At 45.9% G+C, this 22,545-nt stretch overlaps 1 protein-coding gene across 1 annotated transcript in view; it reads right to left on the bottom strand.

Annotated features, from left to right (window-relative positions):
• The window catches only part of LOC143988151 (putative cation-transporting ATPase 13A4), a 191,484-nt gene that overhangs the window by 13,518 nt on the left and 155,421 nt on the right, over positions 1-22,545 (bottom strand). The window contains exons 28-29 of the mRNA XM_077487480.1: positions 21,829-21,917; positions 12,319-12,399 (exon numbers count right to left, since the gene is read on the bottom strand). Coding sequence (XP_077343606.1) covers positions 12,319-12,399; positions 21,829-21,917 — 170 coding nt within the window. The remainder of the gene's footprint in view (positions 1-12,318; positions 12,400-21,828; positions 21,918-22,545) is intronic.

The following is a 22,545-nucleotide window of genomic DNA, read 5'->3' as shown; positions in this document are numbered from 1 at the left end:
AGATTTCGAAAACCAAATCCGTCGGATTTTGTCCGTCGGATCTTGTCCGAAACTGTTGCATACACACGGTCGGACTAAGTTGTCGAAAAATCCGATCATTCAGAACGTGATGATGTAATTTCGTTACGATGGGACTACGTTCAGGCTAGTAGCCAATAGCTTTGATGTAGGAATTTGATCTGAGCATGCGTGGCACTTGGTCCGATCAAAATTCTCTACACTTGATCGGAGTATGTCCAATCGAACCAGTTGGTCGGGAAATATTTCCAACATGTTGAAAAATTGGGTCCGACGGATATTCCGACGGAATCAGTCCGATGCATACCACACACAGTCGGATTATCCGACGACACGGTCCGATAGGACACATTCCGACGGATTCTCTGACCGTGTGTACAAGAGCTTATGCATGAACACGTAGGAATTGGGGTGCAGAAAAATGACAGTAGGTGCTCTGAACTGATGATTTAAAATGTAAAATATTGGGCTATAGCAAGAGGCAATTTGTTCACGAATGGCTGGAGAGCGGTACAATAATACGTGTCTACAGGCAACAGTGAAGCATGGTGGAGGTTCCTTGCAAGATTGGGGCAGCATTTCTGCAAATGGAGTTTTAGTCAGGATCAATGGTGTCCTCAATGCTAAGAAATACAGGCAGATACTTATCCATAACAAAAAACAAACAAAAGATTTCTCAGCACACTTACCAGCCAGCTTGAAAAACAACCAAATTGATCCTGTGTAACCATTCACGTAAAAAACAAATTTGCACACATTTTCAAATAGATGCATAAGCTGTACCCACGCCAAGGCTCCCCTATATACTGTGGTCCTAACTCTATAGTTATATAGAGTCTCCAAAGCTGGAGCACATATGCCTATCCTTCATGCATTATCATCAGGAAATTTTTTGATTTGCCCCAAATGTATTCTGCAGTAGGACAACGACCCCAAACATACAGCAAATGTTATTAAAAACTATCTTCAGCATTAAGGTGAACAAGGAGCCCTGGAAGTGATGATTTGGCCCCCACAGAGTCCTGATCTCAACATCATTGAGTCTGTCTGGGATTAAATGAGGAGACAGAACGATTTGGGGCAGCCCACATCTACAAAAGATCTGTGGATCTGTGGATGTTCTTCAAAATGTTTGGAACAACCTACCTGCCAAGTTCAAAACTGTGTTGCAAGGGTTGTCACATCAAATATTTGTTTGGTTTGCATTTTTCTTTCGATCATTTATTTTCCATTTTGTTAATTGATACAATAAAACTATTAACACTTCTATTTCTGAAAGCATTCTTAATTTACAGCATTTTTTTCACATCTGCCTAATACTTTTGCATGCAGCAAGGATAAAACCACAAATGCGTTTCACGCTGTTATAGCAGGAGTAGTTATGAATAAACACCTGCTATAATGGTGTGAAACACGTTAGTGGTTTTATCCTTGCTGCATGGATTTATCATAACAATAAAGACATTGTTTTCATTGAAATGTGGCCATCCAGACCTCTTTGTACAATTTTTGCATATTGTTGCATATAGAGGGGAGAGATCATTACAAGTAATGACACCTGGAGCGGGTTCTTCTTTTTGTCATAGTACTGTCTGTGTGTGTGTATGTGTATATATATATATATATATATATATATATATATATATATATACACACACATATACACATACCCACACACAGTATCTCACAAAAGTAAGTACACCCCTCACATTTTTGTAAATATTTTATTATATCTTTTCTAATGGCAACACTAAGGAAATTACACTTTGCTATAATGTAAAGTAGTGAGTGTACAGCTTGTTTAACAGTGAAAATTTGCTGTCCCCTCAAAATAACAACACAGTCATTAATGTCCAAATCACTGGCAACAAAAATGAGTACACCCCTAAGTGAAAATGTCCAAATTGGGCTCAATTAGCCATTTTCCCTCCCCGGTGTCATGTGACTTGTTAGTGTTACAAAGTCTCAGGTGTGAATGGGAGCAGCTGTGTTAAATTTGGTGTTATCGCTCTCAGTCTCTTATACTGGTCATTGGAAGTTCAACATGGCACCTCATGGCAAAGAACTCTCTGAGGATCTGAGAAAATAATTGTTGCTCTACATAAAGATGGCCTAGGCTATAAGAAGATTAGCAAAACCCTGAAAATGATCTGCAACACGGTGGCCAAGACCATACATCGGTTTAACAGAACAAGTTCCACTCAGAACAGGCCTCGCCATGGTCGACCAAAGAAGTTGAGTGCACGTGATCAGCATCATATCCAGAGGTTGTCTTTGGGAAATAGACGTATGAGTGTTGCCAGTAGTGATGGACGAACTTCCGACGGGACGTTTTGCGAACGCGGCCGATAGTTCGCTAACCGTAACGTTCGCGGCGGGCCCCATTGACTTCAATGGGAGGCGAACTTTGCAAACCTACAGGTCAAATTTGCAGCCACAAAATAATTAATAGCTGTGCACACATAGTCCCACCACATGGCCAATGACATAACACATGTATGAGGTGAATCTGGGATCGACAACTACAAGCATTCTTTTTTTATATGGGAAATTGTTGTGACAATTCAGGACTGTGGAGCGCATGAAGGCAATGGAGGAGAGGGAAGGTCAGGGTAGGCAAAGAAGAGGGTGCAGGAGATGATCACCAGCAGTGTGACATACAGCAATGACACCTGCACCGTCATAGAGAGCACTGACATCAGCAGAGTGACATACAGCAATGACACCTGCACCGTGATAGAGAGCACTGACATCAGCAGCGTGACATACAGCAATGACACCTGCACCGTGATAGAGTGATCTGACACCAGCACCGTAATAGAGAGCACTGACATCAGCAGCGTGACATAAAGCACTAACACCAGCACCGTGATATACAGCACTGACAGCAGCACCGTGATAGAGAGCACTGACATCAGCAGCGTGACATAAAGCACTCACACCAGCACCGTGATATACAGCACTGACAGCAGCACCGTAACAGAGAGCACTGACATCAGCAGCGTGACATACAGCAATGACACCTGCACCGTGATAGAGTGATCTGACACCAGCACCGTGATAGAGAGCACTGACATCAGCAGCGTGACATAAAGCACTAACACCAGCACCGTGATATACAGCACTGACAGCAGCACCGTGATAGAGAGTACTGACATCAGCACCGTGATATACAGCACTGACACCTGCACCGTAAGCAGCCCCAGGAGGAAGTCAGCATAGCACAGGGATGGTGGGAGCCCCTCATAATGAGCATAGCACAGGGATGGTGGGAGCCCCTCATAATGAGCATAGCACAGGGATGGTGGGAGCCCCTCATAATGAGAATAGCACAGGGATGGTGGGAGCCCCTCATAATATGCACAGCAGAGGTACAGCCCCAGGAGGAAGTCAGCACAGCACAGGGATAGTGGGAGCCCCTCATAATAAGCAGCCCCAGGAGGATGTCAGCATAGCACAGGGATGGTGGGAGCCCCTCATAATAAGCAGCCCCAGGAGGATGTCAGCATAGCACAGGGATGGTGGGAGCCCCTCATAATAAGCAGCCCCAGGAGGAAGTCAGCACAGCACAGGGATGGTGGGAGCCCCTCATAATAAGCATAGCACAGGGATGGTGGGAGCCCCTCATAATATGCACAGCAGAGGTACAGCCCCAGGAGGAAGTCAGCACAGGGATGGTGGGAGCCCCTCATAATAAGCAGCGCCAGGAGGAAGTCAGCACAGCACAGGGATGGTGGGAGCCCCTCATAATAAGCAGCCCCAGTAGAAATATGACACCGCTCAACCTCTTCAAAGAGGAGGGTACGGGCATATAGTACGGTGTGCTTTTTTTGGACAAGGAAGTGAGCCAAATGAAGAAAGAAGGTCTGTGTGCTCGATTTAAAAAAATGTTTATAGACATATACATGGTCTACTGGTCACATGTGTTGAATTCCTCCGAGATCCATGCCTCATTCATTTTTAGAAATGTGAGGTAGTTAACAATGTCGTGAGCTAGGCGAGTACACTTATCGGTCACGATCCCCCCTGCTGCGCTGAACGTCCTTTCGGACAGGACACTGGATGAGGGGCAAGCCAACAGTTCAATTGCAAATTGGGCAAGCTCTGGCCAGAGGTCAAGCCTGCCCACCCAGTAGTCCAGGGGTTCATCACTCCTCAGAGCGTCCACATCGGCCATTAACCCGATGTAGTCGGACACCTGATGCTGGATCCGGATGACACCTGTCGATGGGTCGGCTGAAAGAATGACCTCATATCCGAAGTCACCAAAACATCTTCAAATCGGCCTCTTCTTGCAGGCGCTGTTGGATTGGTACCCGCAACTCCTTCTCTGGGAGTGGGAATTGCTCCTCTGCCAGCGCATGCAAAAGCAGAATGCAGCATTTCTCGAAGCAAGGCATGGAAGTGCTGCATTCTGACAGCCCCCTGTGACGGCGGTAGCATTTCTGCCATTTTGTGTTTGTACTGGGGGTCTAAGTACGTTGCCACCCAGTACTGGTCCTTGACCCTTATGCTTTTTATACGGGGGTCCCTAATAAAACACTGGAGCATGAAGGCCCCCATTTGCACTAAACTGGAAGCGGTGTGGTGGCCTGGCTCCTGCTCATCATCCAGGATAATGTCGTCCTCTTCATTCTCCTCTCCCCATCCAAGCACAACAACAGGGGTCCCAGAAAGGTTTAAAGCATGCTCTTCTTGCTCCTCCTCATCCGCCCCGGAACCATCCTCCTCTGACTCCTCTTCAGACTCCTGTTGTTGACTTGTCTCAGATAGAGTAGCCCCCCTGGGAATTCATCCAGCATTGCGACTTCCTCATCTTCTCGCTCCTGCTCCTCCACAGCTTGATCAATGACACGACGCAATGCACGCTCCATAAAGAAGGCATAAGGTACCATGTCACTGATGGAGCCATGGCTGCAACTGACCAGTTTGGTGATCTCCTCAAATGGCCGCAGAAGTCTGCATGCGTCGCGCATGAGCAGCCACCGGCGTGGTGAAAAAAACCCCAGCTCCCCAGAACCTGTTCTGCCGCAGAGTTCATACAGGTAGACGTTAACTACACATTTCTGGTGGAGCAGCCTATCAAGCATATAGAAGGTTGAGTTCCATCGCGTCGGGCAATCGCAAATAAGATGTCTGACCGGCAGATTGTGTCGCCGCTGAATGTCAGCAAGGCGAGCCATGGCCGTGTAAGATCTTCTGAAATGGGCTGAGATTTTCCTTGCCTGCCGCAAGATGTCCTGGGCCCCAGGGTATTTGACAACGAATCGCTGCACGACCAAGTTTAAGACGTGTGCCATGCATGGCACGTGCGTGATTTTGCCCTGTTTCAATGCGCTAAGCAGATTGGCACCGTTGTCACACACCACTTTACCAACTGTCAAATTGAGCGGTGTTAGCCACTGATCTGCCTGTGAACGCAAAGCTGAAAGGAGTGCCGGGCCAGTGTGGCTCTTGTTTTCCAGGCACAACAGACGCAGCACGGCATGGCAACGTCTCACCTGGCATGTCGAATAGGTTCTGGGGAGCTTGGGTGGCGCAGCAGAAGAGACACTAGCAGCGGAAAAGGAGGAGTCAGCCGAGGAGGAGAGGGAGGAGGATGAAGTAGGAGGAGGAGGAGAAGAAGAGCCAGGCCTGCATGCAATCCGTGGCGGTAAAACCAAATCTACACGGGTGCCACAGGTTACATGCTTGACGGCCGTCAGAAGGTTCACCCAGTGGGCAGTAAAAGTGATATACCTTCCCTGCCCGTGTTTGCTAGACCACGTGTCTGTGGTCAGATGTATCTTGGTACCAACACTGTGTGCCAGAGATACATTCACTTGCCGCTGAACATGGCCATATAGCTCTGGGATGCCCTTCTCTGAGAAATACTTCCTTCCTGGGACCTTCCATTGTGGTGTTCCAATGGCCACAAATTTGCGAAAGGCCTCCGAGTCCACCAGTTTATATGGCAGTAGTTGGCGGGCTATCAGTTCTGACAAGCCAGCCGTCAACCGTTGGGCAAGAGGGTTATCCGGCGTCATCATTTTTTTACGCTCGGACATTAGGCTCACGGAAGCCTGCCTTTTTGTAGAAAAACGTGAGCTTGGCGTGATGGAAGGTGGAGTGGAGGACAATTGTGAGGAGAGAGGAGAAGGAGAAGTAGAAGATGAGGCTGGACAGTGAGAGCCTGGAGTGTGGCTTTGTGTGTTCCGTTGCTCCCACTGGGCTCGGTGATGGCTGCTCATGTGCCTTCTTAAGGCGGTCATCCCTAGGTGAGTGTTGGGCTTACTGCGACTAATGCGTTGACTGCAAAGATTGCAGATGGCAACGCTATTGTCAGCAGCGGACACGTTAAAAAAGCCCACACTGCGGAGCCATGTGCCGGTGTCCTGGGAGCGCCAGATGTGACCGTACATGGTCGATGACTCGCTCCTGATACATTTGCAGTCTGCTTTGTCCCTCCTGTGCAATGTAAGTTATTCCTGCTTCTCCTCCCTATCTGCTGGTCCATATCTCCCTCTGAACTCCCCTCCTCTTCCACTCTTGTGAGCACCCACGTGACATCACTAGACACCTTCCCCACCGCTATAAGTAGAGATCTCGGAGTAGGCAGCAACACCGGGGACCAACCTCCTCCTTGGGCTGATCTGGGTACCGTCGTCAGACTGCTGAGTAGCGGTTGTTGCTACCTCCTCTTCCTGATCCAATACCAAGAGTGGCTGCACATCAGAAATGTCTTGATATGGATCGGAAAATAATTCCTGTGACTCAAGCGGAAGGTATGTGGTGGTGGTGGTGTTGTTGGTGGTAGTATCTTTGGGGGTGCACATAGCAGAGAGTGAAGAAGAGGGTGCAGATCGAGAGGATGAGGAGGGTGCAGAAGAGTAAGGCTGAGTGAGCCACTCAACCAAGTCTGGTTTGTCCTTTAAAGTAATTGAACGCACCTTCTGCAACTTCCCACTTTGGCTCAAGCCTGTTGCTCCTGCCCTACCCCTACCACCCCTGCGGAAGGGCCTACCTCTTCCTCTGCCTGTCATTTTTTAAATGACCCTGTGACAAAACTCTCAGTGCCTATACTGATGAAGGATTGCTGCAGTATAGGGCAGCGGTCAGCAGTAGTGCACCTCAACCCTATGTATTGTGGACCTATACCAGTCCTTATAGAATAGCAGACTGTACCTCACTCAACCCTATGTACTGTAGCACCCTAGACCAAGTTACCAGTCCTTATAAGGACCTTTGTGGAACAAGTAGGTTGTGTGTGACTGATTAGTAGACTGTACGTCAGTCCCTATACTGATAAAGGACTGCTGCAGTATAGGGCAGCGGTCAGCAGTAGTGCACCTCAATCCTATGTATTGTGGACCTATACCAGTCCTTATAGAATAGCAGACTGTACCTCACTCAACCCTATGTACTGTAGCACCCTAGACCTTACCAGTCCTTATAAGGACCTTTGTGGAACAAGTAGGCTGTAAATGATTAGCAGACTGCAGCAGAAGGGCAGCAGTCAAGTATTATATTTTTTCTATATTTGCAAGAAAGAATATTATACGTGTACAAGCCTATTACCATACCACTGATACCAGTCCTGAAGAACCTTTGTGGACCTAATATAGTAACAGCTACTGATTAAACTGACCCTCACTGCCTCCCACACAGCTTCCTGCCTGTCCCTATATAAACTGACAAAACAGAGGCTGCTGGAACAATAACTTGAATAGCACTTTTGTGGACCTGATAGTAACAGCTAATGACTAAACTGACTGTCCCTGCAACACACACCGTCCTGTCCCTTTCTCTAAACTGACAAAAGACACTCAGGCTGCTGGAACAATCAGTAGCACAGCAGTGCCTCAAACCTATATCCTGAACTACACCTAACACCTATACCAGTCCTGAAAATAACTTTTGTGTACCAAATAGCTAGCGATTTGGGTCACTGCAATCTCTCCCTGCTCCACACAGCAACCTCTCCCTATAGTGACAGAAGAAAGAATGTAAAATGGCCGCTGGATCGGGTCTATTTATAAGTTAGGGGGAATGTCCAAGTGTCCATGTGCTGTAATGTCTCAATTGGCTGTCCTGTACCCCATGATGGATGTGTCATCATAGGTCAAAGTTCTTTTACACAGTAAACACGTTAGTCCGCCGGGTGAACGGCGGCAATAGTCCGCCGATCGGGCGGACCGCGAACAGCCGAAATTCGCCGCGAAACGATCGCCGGGCGAACTGTTCAGCCATCACTAGTTGCCAGCATTGCTGCAGAGGTTGAAGGGGTGGGAGGTCAGACTGTCAGTGCTTAGACCATACGCCGATCACTGCATCAAATTGGTCTGCATGGCTGTCGTCCCAGAAGGAAGCCTCTTCTAAAGATGATGCACAAGAAAGTCCGCAAACAGTTTGATGAAGACAAGACGTAGACTAAGGACATGGATTACTGGAACCATGTCCTGTGGTCTGATGAGACCAAGATAAACTTAATTGGTTCAGATTGTGTCAAGTGTGTTTGGTGGGTACCAGGTGAGGAGTAAAAGGACAAGTGTCTTGCCTACAGTCAAGCATGGTGGTGTCATGGTCTGGGGCTGCATGAGTGCTGCCAGCACTGGGCATCTACAGTTCATTGAGGGTACCATGAATGAAGCTGTGCACGATAGCCTCCCTTCAGAGACTGGGCTGCAGGACAGTATTCCAACATGATAACGAACCGAAGCACACCTCCAAGAAGACCACTGCCTTGCTAAATAAGCAGGGGGTAAAGGGGATGGACTGGCCAAGAATGTCTCCAGACCTAAACCCTATTGAGCATCAGTGGGGCATCCTCAAATGGAAGGTGGAGGAGCGCAAGGTCTCTAACATCCACCAGCTCTGCAATGTCGCCATGGAGGAGTGGAAGAGGACTCCAGTGGCAACCTGTGACACTCTTATGAACTCCATGCCGAAGAGGGTTAAGGCTCAGCTGGAAAAAAATGGTGGTCACATAAAATATTAACACTTTGGGCCCAATTTGGACATTTTCACATTTTCAGGGTCTACTCACTTTTGTTGCCAGTGGTTTAGACATTAATGGCTGTGTGTTGAGTTATTTTGAGGGGACAGAAAATTTACACTGTTATACAAGCTGTACACTCACTACTTTACATTGTAGCAAAGTGTCATTTCTTCAGTGTTGTCACATGAAAAGATATATAAAATATTTACAAAAATGTACTCACTTTTGTGAGATACTGTAAGTACACACACACACACACACACACACACATATAAACAGTAAATTATATATAAATATAACAGTTTATAACAATGTAAAACTGTCAGGTTCTCTGGTGCTTGTTAATAATCTTATTGGATTTTAGCTGTATTTTTTGGTTGACAGGCAACAGCTGTATATTCCTCATAGACCACAAATTATATGAATTTGCCTGCACCAAATGTCTATGCAAAACCAGTTATCGACATATAAATGTAGCAGTGACATCATCAGTGCTCTGCACGCTGTCTGTGTGTATAGCAGAGCTGTGGGAGGGACCCAGAAAGCTCACCTACTTCAGACTGCCTGTAGAAAACTACATGAGTGGGTGAATATAAGACCAGTCACCCTGCACGAGGAAAGAGAGCAACAGAGACTGGTCTTTGGAGTATAGAAATTTTCCTAGGGGGTTTTGAATTGCAGCAAACAAGTCCAAGATATTGTATAAAAAAGTTTATCAAAAAATTAGTATGTACACATACAGCTGTCCGTCAAGACAGGAGCTCTAAAATCAGTTTCTGGAAGGCATAAATTGCATATTTCTACATGGGTACAAAAAACAGATAAATGGTAAAAATACTATAAAAAGTCAGAGAGATCCCAATGCATTTCGATCATAATATAGTAGCGGTCTTCTTCAGGGAGAATAAGGATATAGACTTCTAAAGATTACAAAATATCAGTCAATACAAAGTAATAACATTAACTGGTTAACAAGTTTGCAGAATAAGTAATGAAATTTACATTTACCAAAAAACAACTTAATTTGCAGCCTTCCAGCAGTTCTGCTTCAGGTTGTCTCCCCCAGGGGTCCAGACAGCACAGTGCAACCAAACCAGTGCCCACCCCTCAAAAAAAGCAACATACCCATCAGGCCACAAAGAGAGCCTACAAGAGGTTGCATTTACTGCATGAAAGAAGATAGGCGGGGGCGGGGCAGCACAAAGGGGGGAGAGGGCGGAAGATAAGATTGCCAAAAAGGTGTGAGAGGAGGGGCCCAATGAGTCCCACAAGGAGGTCACTCACGTTTCTTCTTTTTCTCTACACTTGTCTTTAGGCACTTTCACTCACAACCCATTTTTTGGGCCATTTTATGTTCTTTTTCTTCACCACGCAGTATTGTTTTCTCGTTTTTTTTTTCAAGTGTTCTCTTTTTCCACTCTTACCATTCTTTATATTTCACATTCCCCTTTGGGGTCTCGGCACTCTTTTTGTCATCAAATGGATCAGCAGTATTTTCTGTTGTGCTCTGGGAGCCCATTTGTCCTCTTTTCTGCACTTTGTTACACCATTTTCTTTCATCACTTGCACATAGTTATTTCTTTTCACATTGACTAATTGTATATTTATATAATTCTCTTACAGTGTACTGGGATTTCCTTTGATGCTTAGTGACCTCCTTAAGTTGTTTTTTGGTAAATATAAAATATACATCTCATTACTTATTCTGCAACCTTGTTAACCAATTAATGTTAATGCTTTGTATTGACTGATTTCTTGTATTCTTTAGTCTATATCCTTATTCTCCCTGAAGAAGAGCGCTACTATATTATGGTTGAAACGCATTGGGTCTCTCTGTATGACTTTTTATAGCTCTTTTACCATTTATCTGTTTTTGTACCCATGTATAAATATGCAATTTATGCCTTCTAGCAACTGATTTTAGCGCTCCTATCTTGACGGACAGCTGTATGTGTACATGCTAATTTTGTAAAACTTTTTTATACAATATCTTGGACTTGTTTGCTGCGATTTAAAACCCCCTAGGGAAATTTCTATACTCGATATGCTTTCATTGGGGCGTGCAGCCAATTCATGCTCATACTGCTGTATCGTTTTTTTTGTTCCCAGCAGAGACCGGTCTTTATTAGTATTAAAGTAAACTCCTACACAAAGGCAACATTTTATGCTGGATTACTGCACAGATCTGAAAAAAAAATACACAAAGCACACCAAGATTCAAATAAGAATATACAGGTCTCTTGTATTTAGAAAATAATTGCTTATTGTGGAGTTCAGCTTTAAGTGCATTTTGGATCATTCTACCTAACTACACTGACTCAGTGTGTGCTTTGTACACATATTCTTGCATGAATACTGGGAACTGTGTTTGCTTGAATGTGTGTATTGGAGTGGGACAATCGTGGACAGAGGACCCCCTTGGATGGTACTAAGCCTCCCGACACATGATCAAATGGAGGCTTGGGACCACTGGCGGCCAATCCATTAGGGGTGCCACCCTCTCTCTTAGCCACCCCCGAAATGGCCACCATGGCTGCCCACTATTCAAATGTCCAGCCCCTTTCAGGGAACTGGGCCCATGAATTACAGCAGCCATGTGAGGACACTGGAGCAGCTTTCTCTGAGCCCATCACGCTGGAAGATAGCCACATCATCACTGCCCAGGTAAGGACAGCGTGTGGTGGGGGTGTTAGTGCCTTGCTGAGCCACAGGGGGGTAGGTGGCAGTTGTGCTAGTACCACTCCGTGTGGTTGTTTGTCGCCCCACCCAAAAAAAAAAAAAACACCAGCCGCCACTGTTTGGGCCAGGCTGTGTGTCTGAATAGATGCAAACAGCCTGGCTCAGGATCAAGCACGAGTGCCCCCACAGGAAAGTCATCCTGTACCTGCCGAAGCGACTGTTTTAGGCTGATTCCTGGTAACAGTATAATTACTAGCACATGTTCTTTCCTTGTTTGAGAAATTTCACTTCCCATTCAATTGTCAACATTGTCAAGACGGGAAATAAATTTAATTTTCCCAACATGACCATAAACAATATTAAAACCTAACAAAGGTTCTAACTTTTCCAAACTCTAAACATAAAATGACATATCTTAGAAAATACAAATACATTAAAAAACCAAGTAAACCATTAGTTAACACGCTGCAGACAGATAAATGGCCCCAATTTGATATAGTATTTTAGTGCTATTAAATCTGAAACATATTCATTTCTCAACATCTAATATTTCAGGATATGCCTCTCTGTACACTATAAGATAAATCCATAGAGGAATAAAAATACTGAAATACAATCACAATGTCTTTATGCTGGTTACTTACCTCTGTAGCATAGGAAAGGCCTAATATAATAAGCAGCATTATTATGATGGATCCTCTCCATATGAGAGGTGTACAAACAAGCTAAAAGAGACCAAAACAAAATGTGACAAAATGTGACACTTGTAGTAAATTACCTACAAAACCTCATTAATAATTTGCCCTATATGCCCAAAAACGGGCATGCATGGCAGTCAAGATAGCACAGGTGAATATTACAATTATTGCATTTCAACAACACAAGCCCTTCTTTAAAGTGTAACCTGCACTCCACATTTACTAAACAATTAAGATTCTACAGGGAAGATGAACACTTAAAACTTGTTAAATGTAATTCTACCTACAGCCTCTTGGTGTATTAGACATGTGCGATTAGTTTCGTATGAATCTCAAATTCGTACGAATTTCCCTAAATTCGTACGTTCGGGAGGATCCGAAATACTAATTGTTATGCGTCTGAATTTTGTACGAAATACAAACTTTTGTTTACGAATCCCCAGGAGGAAGTCAGCACAGCACAGGAATGGTGGCAGCCCCTCATCTAACGAAAATTCGTATTTCGGATAGGAAATTCTTCAACAGAATTTCGTATTTCGGATAAAAACCAAACTTCCATCAGCATCGACTGTCATATTGAGGTATATTTTTGCCTTTAAATTCATCGCAAAGAACGTTCGTACAAGTTAACGAACCTAGCGGCAATTCGTATTTCGTATGAATTGAAATTGAATTTCGGACATGAAATACGAAGTACGAATTCATTCTAATACGAACCGTAATGGAACGGAACGAAACAAAATTTATTGACGGCGCCCATATCTATGGAGTATCATCTATTATTCAATGTTACTCTGTTACATCTATAGACAACTGGAAGTCTGTGCCTATGCAAAGTTTCTATTTTTGATATTATATATTTACAGAGAGACCACATTGTAACAAGTGAAACTTTTCCTATTGGACACAAAGCTAACTAGTCAATCATTTTAAACATTTACAGCCATGGACTCATTTGTTGGTACTCCTCCACGAAAAAAGAAGAACCCACAGTTTGTTTCTGAAATAACATTGAAACTCACAAAAATAATGGCATCCGTCACTGTTCATTCCATATTTCACAAAATCAGACATTGCGTTTGATTTTTGATTAAACAGAATATTTAAAATAATGAAAAAAATGAAAATGGAATGAATGAAAATTATGGGACCCTTGACGTAATATTTTGTTACACAACCTTTGAAAGCAAACAAGTGATTTCTGTAGCTCTCAATGGGATGTCTGCATCTACAAACAGGTAGTTTGGTCTTCTCTTGAGCAAACTGCTTAAGCTGCCGCAGGTTTTAGTGGTTCCCTCTCTCTGTGTTTCAGCTTTCTATATTTGAATTTCTATATAGAATTCATATTCTTTGGACAGCTCAGCTCATTAAAGGTCACTTCGGAATAGTCTAATGTTTTGTCATCCATTTTTTGGTACTTTTACTTTTGTGTCATTATCCTGTGCCTGAGACAGAGATTTCTAACACGGAGCAGGAAGTTTCTCTAATTGTGTCCTGCACAGATTTAAGGAACCCCGTGCCACATTCAGAAAATTCACTCCAAACCATAACCAAGCCTTCTCCATGTTTCACAGTAGGTACAGTGTTCTTTTCTTTTAAAGCTTCATTTTTAATTTGTAAACATGATGTGCCTTGCCAAAAAGCTCTAGTTTTCATCTATCTAAATAACATTTTCCCAGAAAACATTATGGCTTGTCACTATTAGGGATGAGCCGAACACCCCCCAGTTCGGTTCGCACCAGGACTTTCGAACGGACCGCAAATTCGTACGAACGTTAGAACCCCATTGAAGTCTATGGGACTCAAACGTTCGAAATAAAAAGTGCTAATTTTAAATGGCTAATATGCAAGATACTGTCCTAAAAGGGGTTTGGGGACCTGGCTCCTGCCCAAGGGGACATGGGTCAATGCCTAAAATGTTTTTAAAAATGGCTGTTTTGGCGGGAGCACTGTTTTTAATGACGATTAAAGTGGAAAAAAAAAAGTGAAATATTCCTTTAAATATCGTGCCTGGGGGGTGTCTATAGTATGCCTGTGAAGTGCCACGTGATTCCCGTGTTTAGAACAGTCCCTGCACAAAATTACATTTAACAGAAAAAAAGTAATTTCAAACGGCTTGCGTTTTTAATGTAATATCTGGTTCCGGCAATATGGATGAAAATCATTGAGAAAAATGGCATGGGTAGCCCGCCCTGCCCATTACCAGCCCCTTTGGGTCTTGTACGGCTATTAAGGGGAACCCCGTACCCATATTAAAAAAAGGAAAGACGTGGGGCCCCCAGGCCCTATATACCCAGAACAGCAGTATACAGGCGACTGTGTAGATTTGTTGTGTTAAGTAGAATCTGTGTGTAATTTTGAACTGGTACATTTTTAAAGTGTAGCTCCAGTCAAAAAATCAATTTTTAAGCTTTTCGGAAAACATAGGGAAGGGTTATCACCTCCTGTATAATTTGTTTAGCCGTCCGTCTTTTTTCATCTCACTTCCTGTTGTCTCCTTCCGTTTGCAAGTAGGAAACGTTTGTAAGTTGGATGTTTGAAAGTAGGGGCCTGCCCTATATGCTCTGCAGAAATGGCAGAACAAGGTGTTGGTGTTGCAACAACATTGTAAGCCCTCAAAGTGACTCTTGGTGGGCGCTGGAGTGCCCTGCTGTGAACGATTATATCAAGAATTGTAATTACATGCCATTGTTGAACAGTGATAGAAAAATTGACCTTTGGTTGTTGTGGTGCTGGTGCCACAACACTAAAAGTCCTCACAGATACTCTGGGTGGGCACAGGAACGGGCCCTGCTGTGAAATATTATATCAAGAATTGTAATTACATGCCCCTGTTAAACAGGGGCTGAGAAATTGGGCCTTAGGCACTGCTGCTGGTGCCACGACACTGCAACCTCTCCCATATACTCTAGTTGTGGTGCAGGAATGAGCCCTGAATGAATGAAATACTTGTATAGCGCACAATGCGAACTGAATCGCCTCTAGGCGCTGTGGCGAGCTTTGATCATCTGCTAAAAGAGGAAGGTCTTGAGTTTTTTCCTAAAAGCCAGGTGATTTTCTTCCAGGCGGATGTTGATTGGTAGAGCATTCCATAGCCGAGACCCTTGGACAGCGAATCTCCGATCACCCTTGGATTTATACCGGGCTTTGGGCCCTGCTGCAAAGCATTGCATAAAAAATTGTAATTAAACGCCCCTGTTTAACAGGGGCTGAAAAATTAGGCCTTAGGCACTGGTGCTGGTGCCATGACACTGCAACCTCTCCCGTATACTCTAGTTGTAGTGCAGGAATGAGCCCTGCTGCAAAGCATTGCATCAAAAATTTTAATTAAACACCCCTGTTACACAGGGGCAGAAAAATTGGGCTGGTGGCATCACCCAGAACCAAAAATGTTCTTCCAACATATCAGCGGAGGAGGAAGAGCATAGACAATCAACATAACAGGACAGTCACTCAGCATCAGCATAGGCAGTCTTGAAGGGATGTGATATTTCAAAAAAAATTATTTGGTTACTTCAGCTTCAGGTGCTTGGTAGCTGTGGGTGATCCAAGACTGATTCATCTTGATGAAGGTCAGTCAATCAACTGAGTCGGTGGACAGGCACACCCTGTGATCGGTAACAAAGCCACCAGCAGCCCTGAAGGTGCGTTCCGAAAGAACGCTGGATGCAGGACAGGCCAGTAGCTTGTTGCAAGACCCAGTAAGCCAGAGGATTTTTGGTGGGAAAGGTGTCCAAGTCTGACCTTGCCCCTAGGTATTCCTGCACCATGTAAATCAGACCCTGGCGATGGTTGTTGGAACCGATCATACCTTGGGGCTACGGACTAAAAAATTGTCTGAACGCATCGGTCAGACGGCCACCTTCTCCACTGCTCTTTCTGACCAATGCCTCAGCAACACGTTGTCCAGGACCAGGAGTTTGTAACCTTCCAGTCTCTGGGAACGCATTGCAGAGACCTTTCTACAAAGTCTCCCGGAGATGTCTCATCCTCTGCTCCCTCTTTGATGGCAAGATAAGGTCGGCAACCTTACCCTTGTACCGTGGATCAAGGAGAGTGGCCAGCCAGTAATGGTCCCTCTCCTTGATCCGAAGAATATGAGGATCCTTCCGCAGGCTTTGCAGGATCAGGGAGGCCATGCAGCGTAGGTTAGCTGAGGCATTCGGTCCGGAGTCCTCTGGGTCACTAAGGACAACATGATCCGCAGCTACCTCCTCCCAGCCACATACAAGTCCACAGGTTTCTTGGGACTGTAAATCATCCCTACAAGACTGCTGCTGATGCTGAGTGCCAGCCTCCACCTCCATGCTGACACAATCATCCTCCTCTTCCTCCTCCTCATCCTCTTCCTGTGTGATGGGTGGCACAGCAGGAACACTGTCTGGATAAAGGGGGCCTTGAGAGGCAAGGAATTCCTCCTCTTCCTGCCTCTGTTCTGCCTCAAGTACCCTGTCCATTATTCCATGCAGCGTCTGCTCCAACAGGTGGACAAGAGGTACAGTGTCACTGATGCATGCACTGTCACTGCTCACCATCCTTGTGGCCTCCTCAAACGGTGACAGGACAGTGCATGCATCCCTGATCATGCCCCACTGGCGTGGTGAGAAAAAAACCGAGCTCCCCTAACCCTGTCCTGGTGCCGTAGTCGCACAGGTACTCATTGATGGCCCTCTGCTGCATGTGCAGCCTCTGCAGCATGGCCAACGTTGAGTTCCACCTGGTGGGCATGTCACATATAAGGCGGTTCTTGGGCAGGTTCAACTCCTTTTGGAGATCAGCCAGCCGAGCACAGGCATTAAATGATCAGCAGAAATGCACACAGACTTTCCTGGCCTGCTTCAGGACATCCTGTAAGCCCGGGTACCTGCCCAAGAACCGCTGCACCACCAGGTTAAGGACGTGAGCCACACAGGGCACATGGGTCAGTTGTCCCTGTCGGAGGGCGGAGAGGAGGTTGATGCCATTTTCGCAAACCACCATTCCTGGCTTAAGCTGGCGTGGCGTCAACCCCCTCTCGGCCTGCCCTGCAGAGCTGACAAAATATCTGCCCCAGTGTGGCTCCTGTCCCCCAAACAAACCAGCGCAAGCACGGCATGGCATCATTTTGTCTGCGTACTTGCGTAGCCCCTGGAACACCTACGGAGCACCGCTGGTTCTGAGGACAGAGCACTGGAAGAAGCCATGGAGGAAGAAGAAGAGAAGAGGAGGAGGTGGAGGAGAGAGGTGTGTCACAACCAGTAGTAGCATTTTGGAGGCGTGGTGGCAGAACAACCTCCAACACTACTGCACCTTGTCCTGCATCCTTCCCAGCTGCCAGAAGAGTGACCCAATGGGCCGTGAAAGACAGGTAACATCCCTGTCCATACCTGCTGGACCATGAGTCAGCGGTAATATGCACCTTACCGCTGACCGCCCTGTCCAGCAAGGCAAGGACATTGCCTTCCACATGCCGGTAGAGAGCTGGAATCGCCTTCCATGAGAAAAAGTGGCATTTGGGGACCTGCCACTGAGGAACCGCGCATTGTACAAACTCACGGAAAGGGGCCGAGTCTACCAACTGAAAAGGCAGCAGTTGAAGTGCTAGCAATTTAGCCAAGCTAGCATTCAACCGCTGAGCATGTGGATGGCTGGGAGTGAACTTCTTTCGACGGTGCAGCAGCTGGGGCAGGGAAATTTACCTGCTATAATCGGACGTGGGTGTACTGCTAGCAGAGTGCCCGGAAGCACTTGGCTGTGACACACTAATTCTACACCTTCATTCTTCTCAGAGCAGGTTTCAGAGAGGACTGAAGGTCTAGTGGGGTTGGAAATCCCAGCTGATGAGGAGCAAGGATAGGTCTGCTTTGTTCTTTGGTGTGGGTCTTTGAGGTACGCTTGCCAACGAGCTGCATGGCAGGTGAACATATGTCTGGTCAAGCATGTGGTGCCCAAGTGGCTGATGTTTTGGCCACGCGAGATACGCTTGAGAAATATGCTGCAAATAGCAGCGGTGCGATCTGATGCACTCATCTCAAAAAAGGCCCACACCAAAGAACTTTTAGAATAACGTGCAGAGGCAGCGCCCTGCACAGGCGGAGCTCTGCGGTGTGATTCAGTCGGTGTGCTGCCCTTAACCTGGCCCCCGGAGGGCATCCTGCCTCATTGGACATGTGCCTCCTCCTCCTCTCTCCTACAAGGCACCCACGTGGAGTCAGTGCCCTCGTCATCCCTTCCCTCTTCATCGCTGGAGCAAACCTGGCAGTATGCTGCAGCTTGTAGAACATGACTGCCAGATTGCTGTTCTTCTTGAGACTTCCCTCTTTCTGCGCTCACGCTACTGCCTTCCTCTAGCTGAGTATCATCATCAGAGCGTACAAAACACTGGGCATCCTCCTGGAGCACGTAGCCAACACTGTGCTTAAAGAGTTCAGGGGACTCCTCAGGAGGACGTGGTGGGTCGAGGGAAGGAGTCACTGATGATGACATTGAGACGAGGAAAGACGATGCGTTAGCAGCTGCTTTGCTAGTACCCTGAGCCTGGGTGAGAGAGGATGAGGAGGATGAAGAGGGCTTGGTCATCCACTCTACCAAGTCTTTGGTATGATGCGGCTCAACACATCCAGCTGCCGAAAAGAAGGACAAGTGTGTCCCATGGCTACGTGCTGATGATGGAGATGCACCGCGTCCACGACCAGCACTGTTGTCTCTAGACACAGAGCCTGCTTGCCCTTTTTTATCGGCTCGTGCCGGTCTGCCTCTCCTTGTTGGCCTTCCAGACATGGTAATGGAGATGGGAAAACCAGCAATTGGGTAGTGTATATTGTGCTGGAGGCACACAACACCCACTAACTCCTGCAGATGGCAGATGGCTCATTTAGAGAAGAGCTATATAGGTGGATATAACGATGTATAGTGCGGTCAGGGTACGCAGACAGCAGGCACAATCTCCTACAACTGACTGCAAGCTCTATTACAGAAGAGCAATATAGCTAGCTATATAGGTGGATATAACGGTGTATACTGCGGTCAGGGCACGCAGACAACTCCCACAAACTCCTGCAGATTGCTAACAGCTCAATTACAGAAGAGCAAGAACGCAAAATCGGCCGATAACGAACGGTGTATACTGTGTTGAAGGTACACAGAGAACACCCACTAACTCCTACAGATGCCAACACACTACACTGGCGGCCTTATATAGTGTGGGGCGTGTACTACACAGCCTGAGCTATGATTGGCCACAGGCATCCTGCCTGTGGCCAATCATGGCTCTCCTCGCTGCCGGCGCTGTGATTGGCCAAGCATGCGGGGTCACAGTGCATGCTTGGCCAATCATGAGCCAGTAATGCACTGCGATGGCGCAGTGCATTGTGGGCCGTGACCACCACACAAATTTGGCGCGAACGGCCCATGACGTTCGGTATTTGACGAACGTGCGAACAGCCGATGTTCGAGTCGAACGTATGTTCGACTCGAACACCAAGCTCATCCCTAGTCACTATGCATGTTTGTAAATTCAAGTCTGTTTTTTTAATTTTAATTTATCATGTTTTTTAAATTTTAGATTATCATGTTTGTGCAACTGTAACCTACATGTTTAATACAATGTTTGAAACTAGTGTTCCTTTAGCCATTAGTTTTACCTTTATGAGCCATTTCAGCAGTGGTGGCTGGTGAAGTTTTATGATGAGGGAGGTGCCAGACCCTACCCTTCCTTTTTGACCCCTCCCACTTGGTGAAATGGGCGTGGTTTCAGAAATAGTGGGCGTGGCTCTAAGGTGGCGTGGTTAGCGTCTGAGATGAACGAGGGATGGAGGGAGAGAGGAATGGAGGGTGGACACAGGCTGTATTTGGTGGGACGCAGGCTTTATTTGGTGGGACGCAGGCTGCATTTGGTGGGACGCAGGCTGGCTGCATTTGGTGGGACGCAGGCTGGCTGCATTTGGTGGGACGCAGGCTGGCTGCATTTGGTGGGACGCAGGCTGGCTGCATTTGGTGGGACGCAGGCTGGCTGCATTTGGTGGGACGCAGGCTGGCTGCATTTGGTGGGACGCAGGCTGGCTGCATTTGGTGGGACGCAGGCTGGCTGCATTTGGTGGGACACAGGCTGACTGCATTTGGTGGGACACAGGCTGACTGCATTTAGGGGACACAGGCTGCATTTGGGGCATACAGGCTGCATTTGGTAGACATAAGCAGCATTTGGGGGACAGAGGCTGGCTGCAATTGGTGAGCCGCAGACTGGCTGCATTTGGTGAGACGCAGGCTGGCTGCATTTGGTGAGACACACAGGCTGCATTTGATGGACACAGGCTGTATTTGGGGGACACAGGCTTTATTTGGTGAGACACAGGCTGCATTTGGTGAGACACAGGCTGCATTTGGTGAGACACAGGCTGCATTTGGTGAGACACAGGCTGCATTTGGTGGGACATAGGCTGCATTTGGTGGGACATAGGCTGGCTGCATTTGGTGGGACACAGGCTGGCTGCATTTGGTGGGACACCGGCTGGCTGCATTTGGTGGGACACCGGCTGGCTGCATTTGGTGGGACACAGGCTGGCTGCATTTGGTGGGACACAGGCTGGCTGCATTTGGTGGGACACAGGCTGGCTGCATTTGGTGGGACACAGGCTGCATTTGGGGGGGACAGGCTGCATTTGGGGGACACAGGCTGGCATAACGACCATGGTGCCGGGATGATTGAAGTGCTAACACCAGGTGTTTGGAATATCTTTATCTGCTGATTGTTAAACTTTCTAGAATACACATAGTTCTATTGTTGTGTAGGATCTGGGCCTGCTGTCCCTCCATTCCTCTCTCCCTCCACCCCTCGTTCATCTCAGACGCTAACCACACCACCTTAGAGCCACGCCCACTATTTCTCTGAAACCACGCCCATTTTCACCAAGTGGGAGGGGTCAAAAAGGAAGGGTGGGGTCTGGCACCTCCCTCATCATAAAACTTCACCAGCCAACACTGCTGAAATGGCTCATAAAGGTAAAACTAATGGCTCAGCTGGCACTTCCATGTGTTCTGGAAGGAACGCTTGTTTCAAACATTGTATTAAACATGTAGGTTACAGTTGCACAAACATGATAATCTAAAATTTAAATTCTCGTACAAGACAAGTTGTTACTGGTTGTCTTTAATTTTTATAGAACAATCAGTTGCATATGGGCTTTAGATGCAATGTTTAGAGTGAACACATTTTAATAATTAGTAGCCACCCCATCAAATCATTGCCCGCATCCATTACCTTCTATACCACCACCCCCTCCCTTTAGTAAGCTCTACGAGCAGGGCCTTCCTGTCCTTTCTGTACTGAACTGTACTGTAATTGTGCTGTTCCCCCCTCTACATGGTAAAGCACTGCGTAAACTGTTGGTGCTATATAAATCGCATATAATAATAATAATAATAATAATATTGGCAGATCTTAGTAATCTACTGTAATTAGCAAAATGTTACACTTACCTCCATCACAACATATAAATGTGAAATGTTTGCAAACAGCAAGAAGATGCAAACTATGAGCTGGACTAAAATCACAATTACAAATAAATCTGAAAAAAAAAAGAATCACAAATTTATTTTTGATTTGTCTCTCTTACCCCAAATTCTTTTTTGCATATGAATGAATTATGTTAGAAAAGCCATTCATCTTTTTTTTTTTTTTATGAAAACCTACATCCTTAAACCTGGTTGAATCCTATATTAAAATCCAGTTAGCAAAGTATTCCCTCTCATTTAGCTTAAAGTACTTTTATGCCATTACAGTATGTGAAGGGCTTTGCACACTTTTTGTTTTATTCATAAATCTTATTTATAATTTCACTTCTAAAATACTCAATATTCTATAGGACTTAGCCAGAATCTGATATTTACCACAACTCTTTCCAGGAATAAAACAGTGGAGGTTTCCCATTGTGAACTGTGATCATGTTATATATATTTTTATAAATTCTATTTTTTTTTTGTTCTAGATTGTTCTCTATGGATTGTTCCAGAAAAGAGTATGTGGGTACCATTGATTATTATCAGTTAGGGGAGTCTGCACCATGCTTTAAAACTCTATAAAGGGATAATTGGAGTGCCTCATAAGAGCCCAGGACCACTGTCTTAATCATCACTGAGGGGGCTTTTTTTCTCAGGGAACAGGTGCAGGAACTCTCTTCTTTTGAATCATCAAGG

The sequence above is a fragment of the Lithobates pipiens genome, unplaced genomic scaffold (genome assembly GCF_037356315.1).
Source record: "Lithobates pipiens isolate NorthernLeopardFrog02 unplaced genomic scaffold, aLitPip1_a1.2 Scaffold_18, whole genome shotgun sequence".
Taxonomy (NCBI): Eukaryota; Metazoa; Chordata; class Amphibia; order Anura; family Ranidae; genus Lithobates; species Lithobates pipiens.
This window is presented reverse-complemented; position numbering and strand designations above follow the sequence as displayed.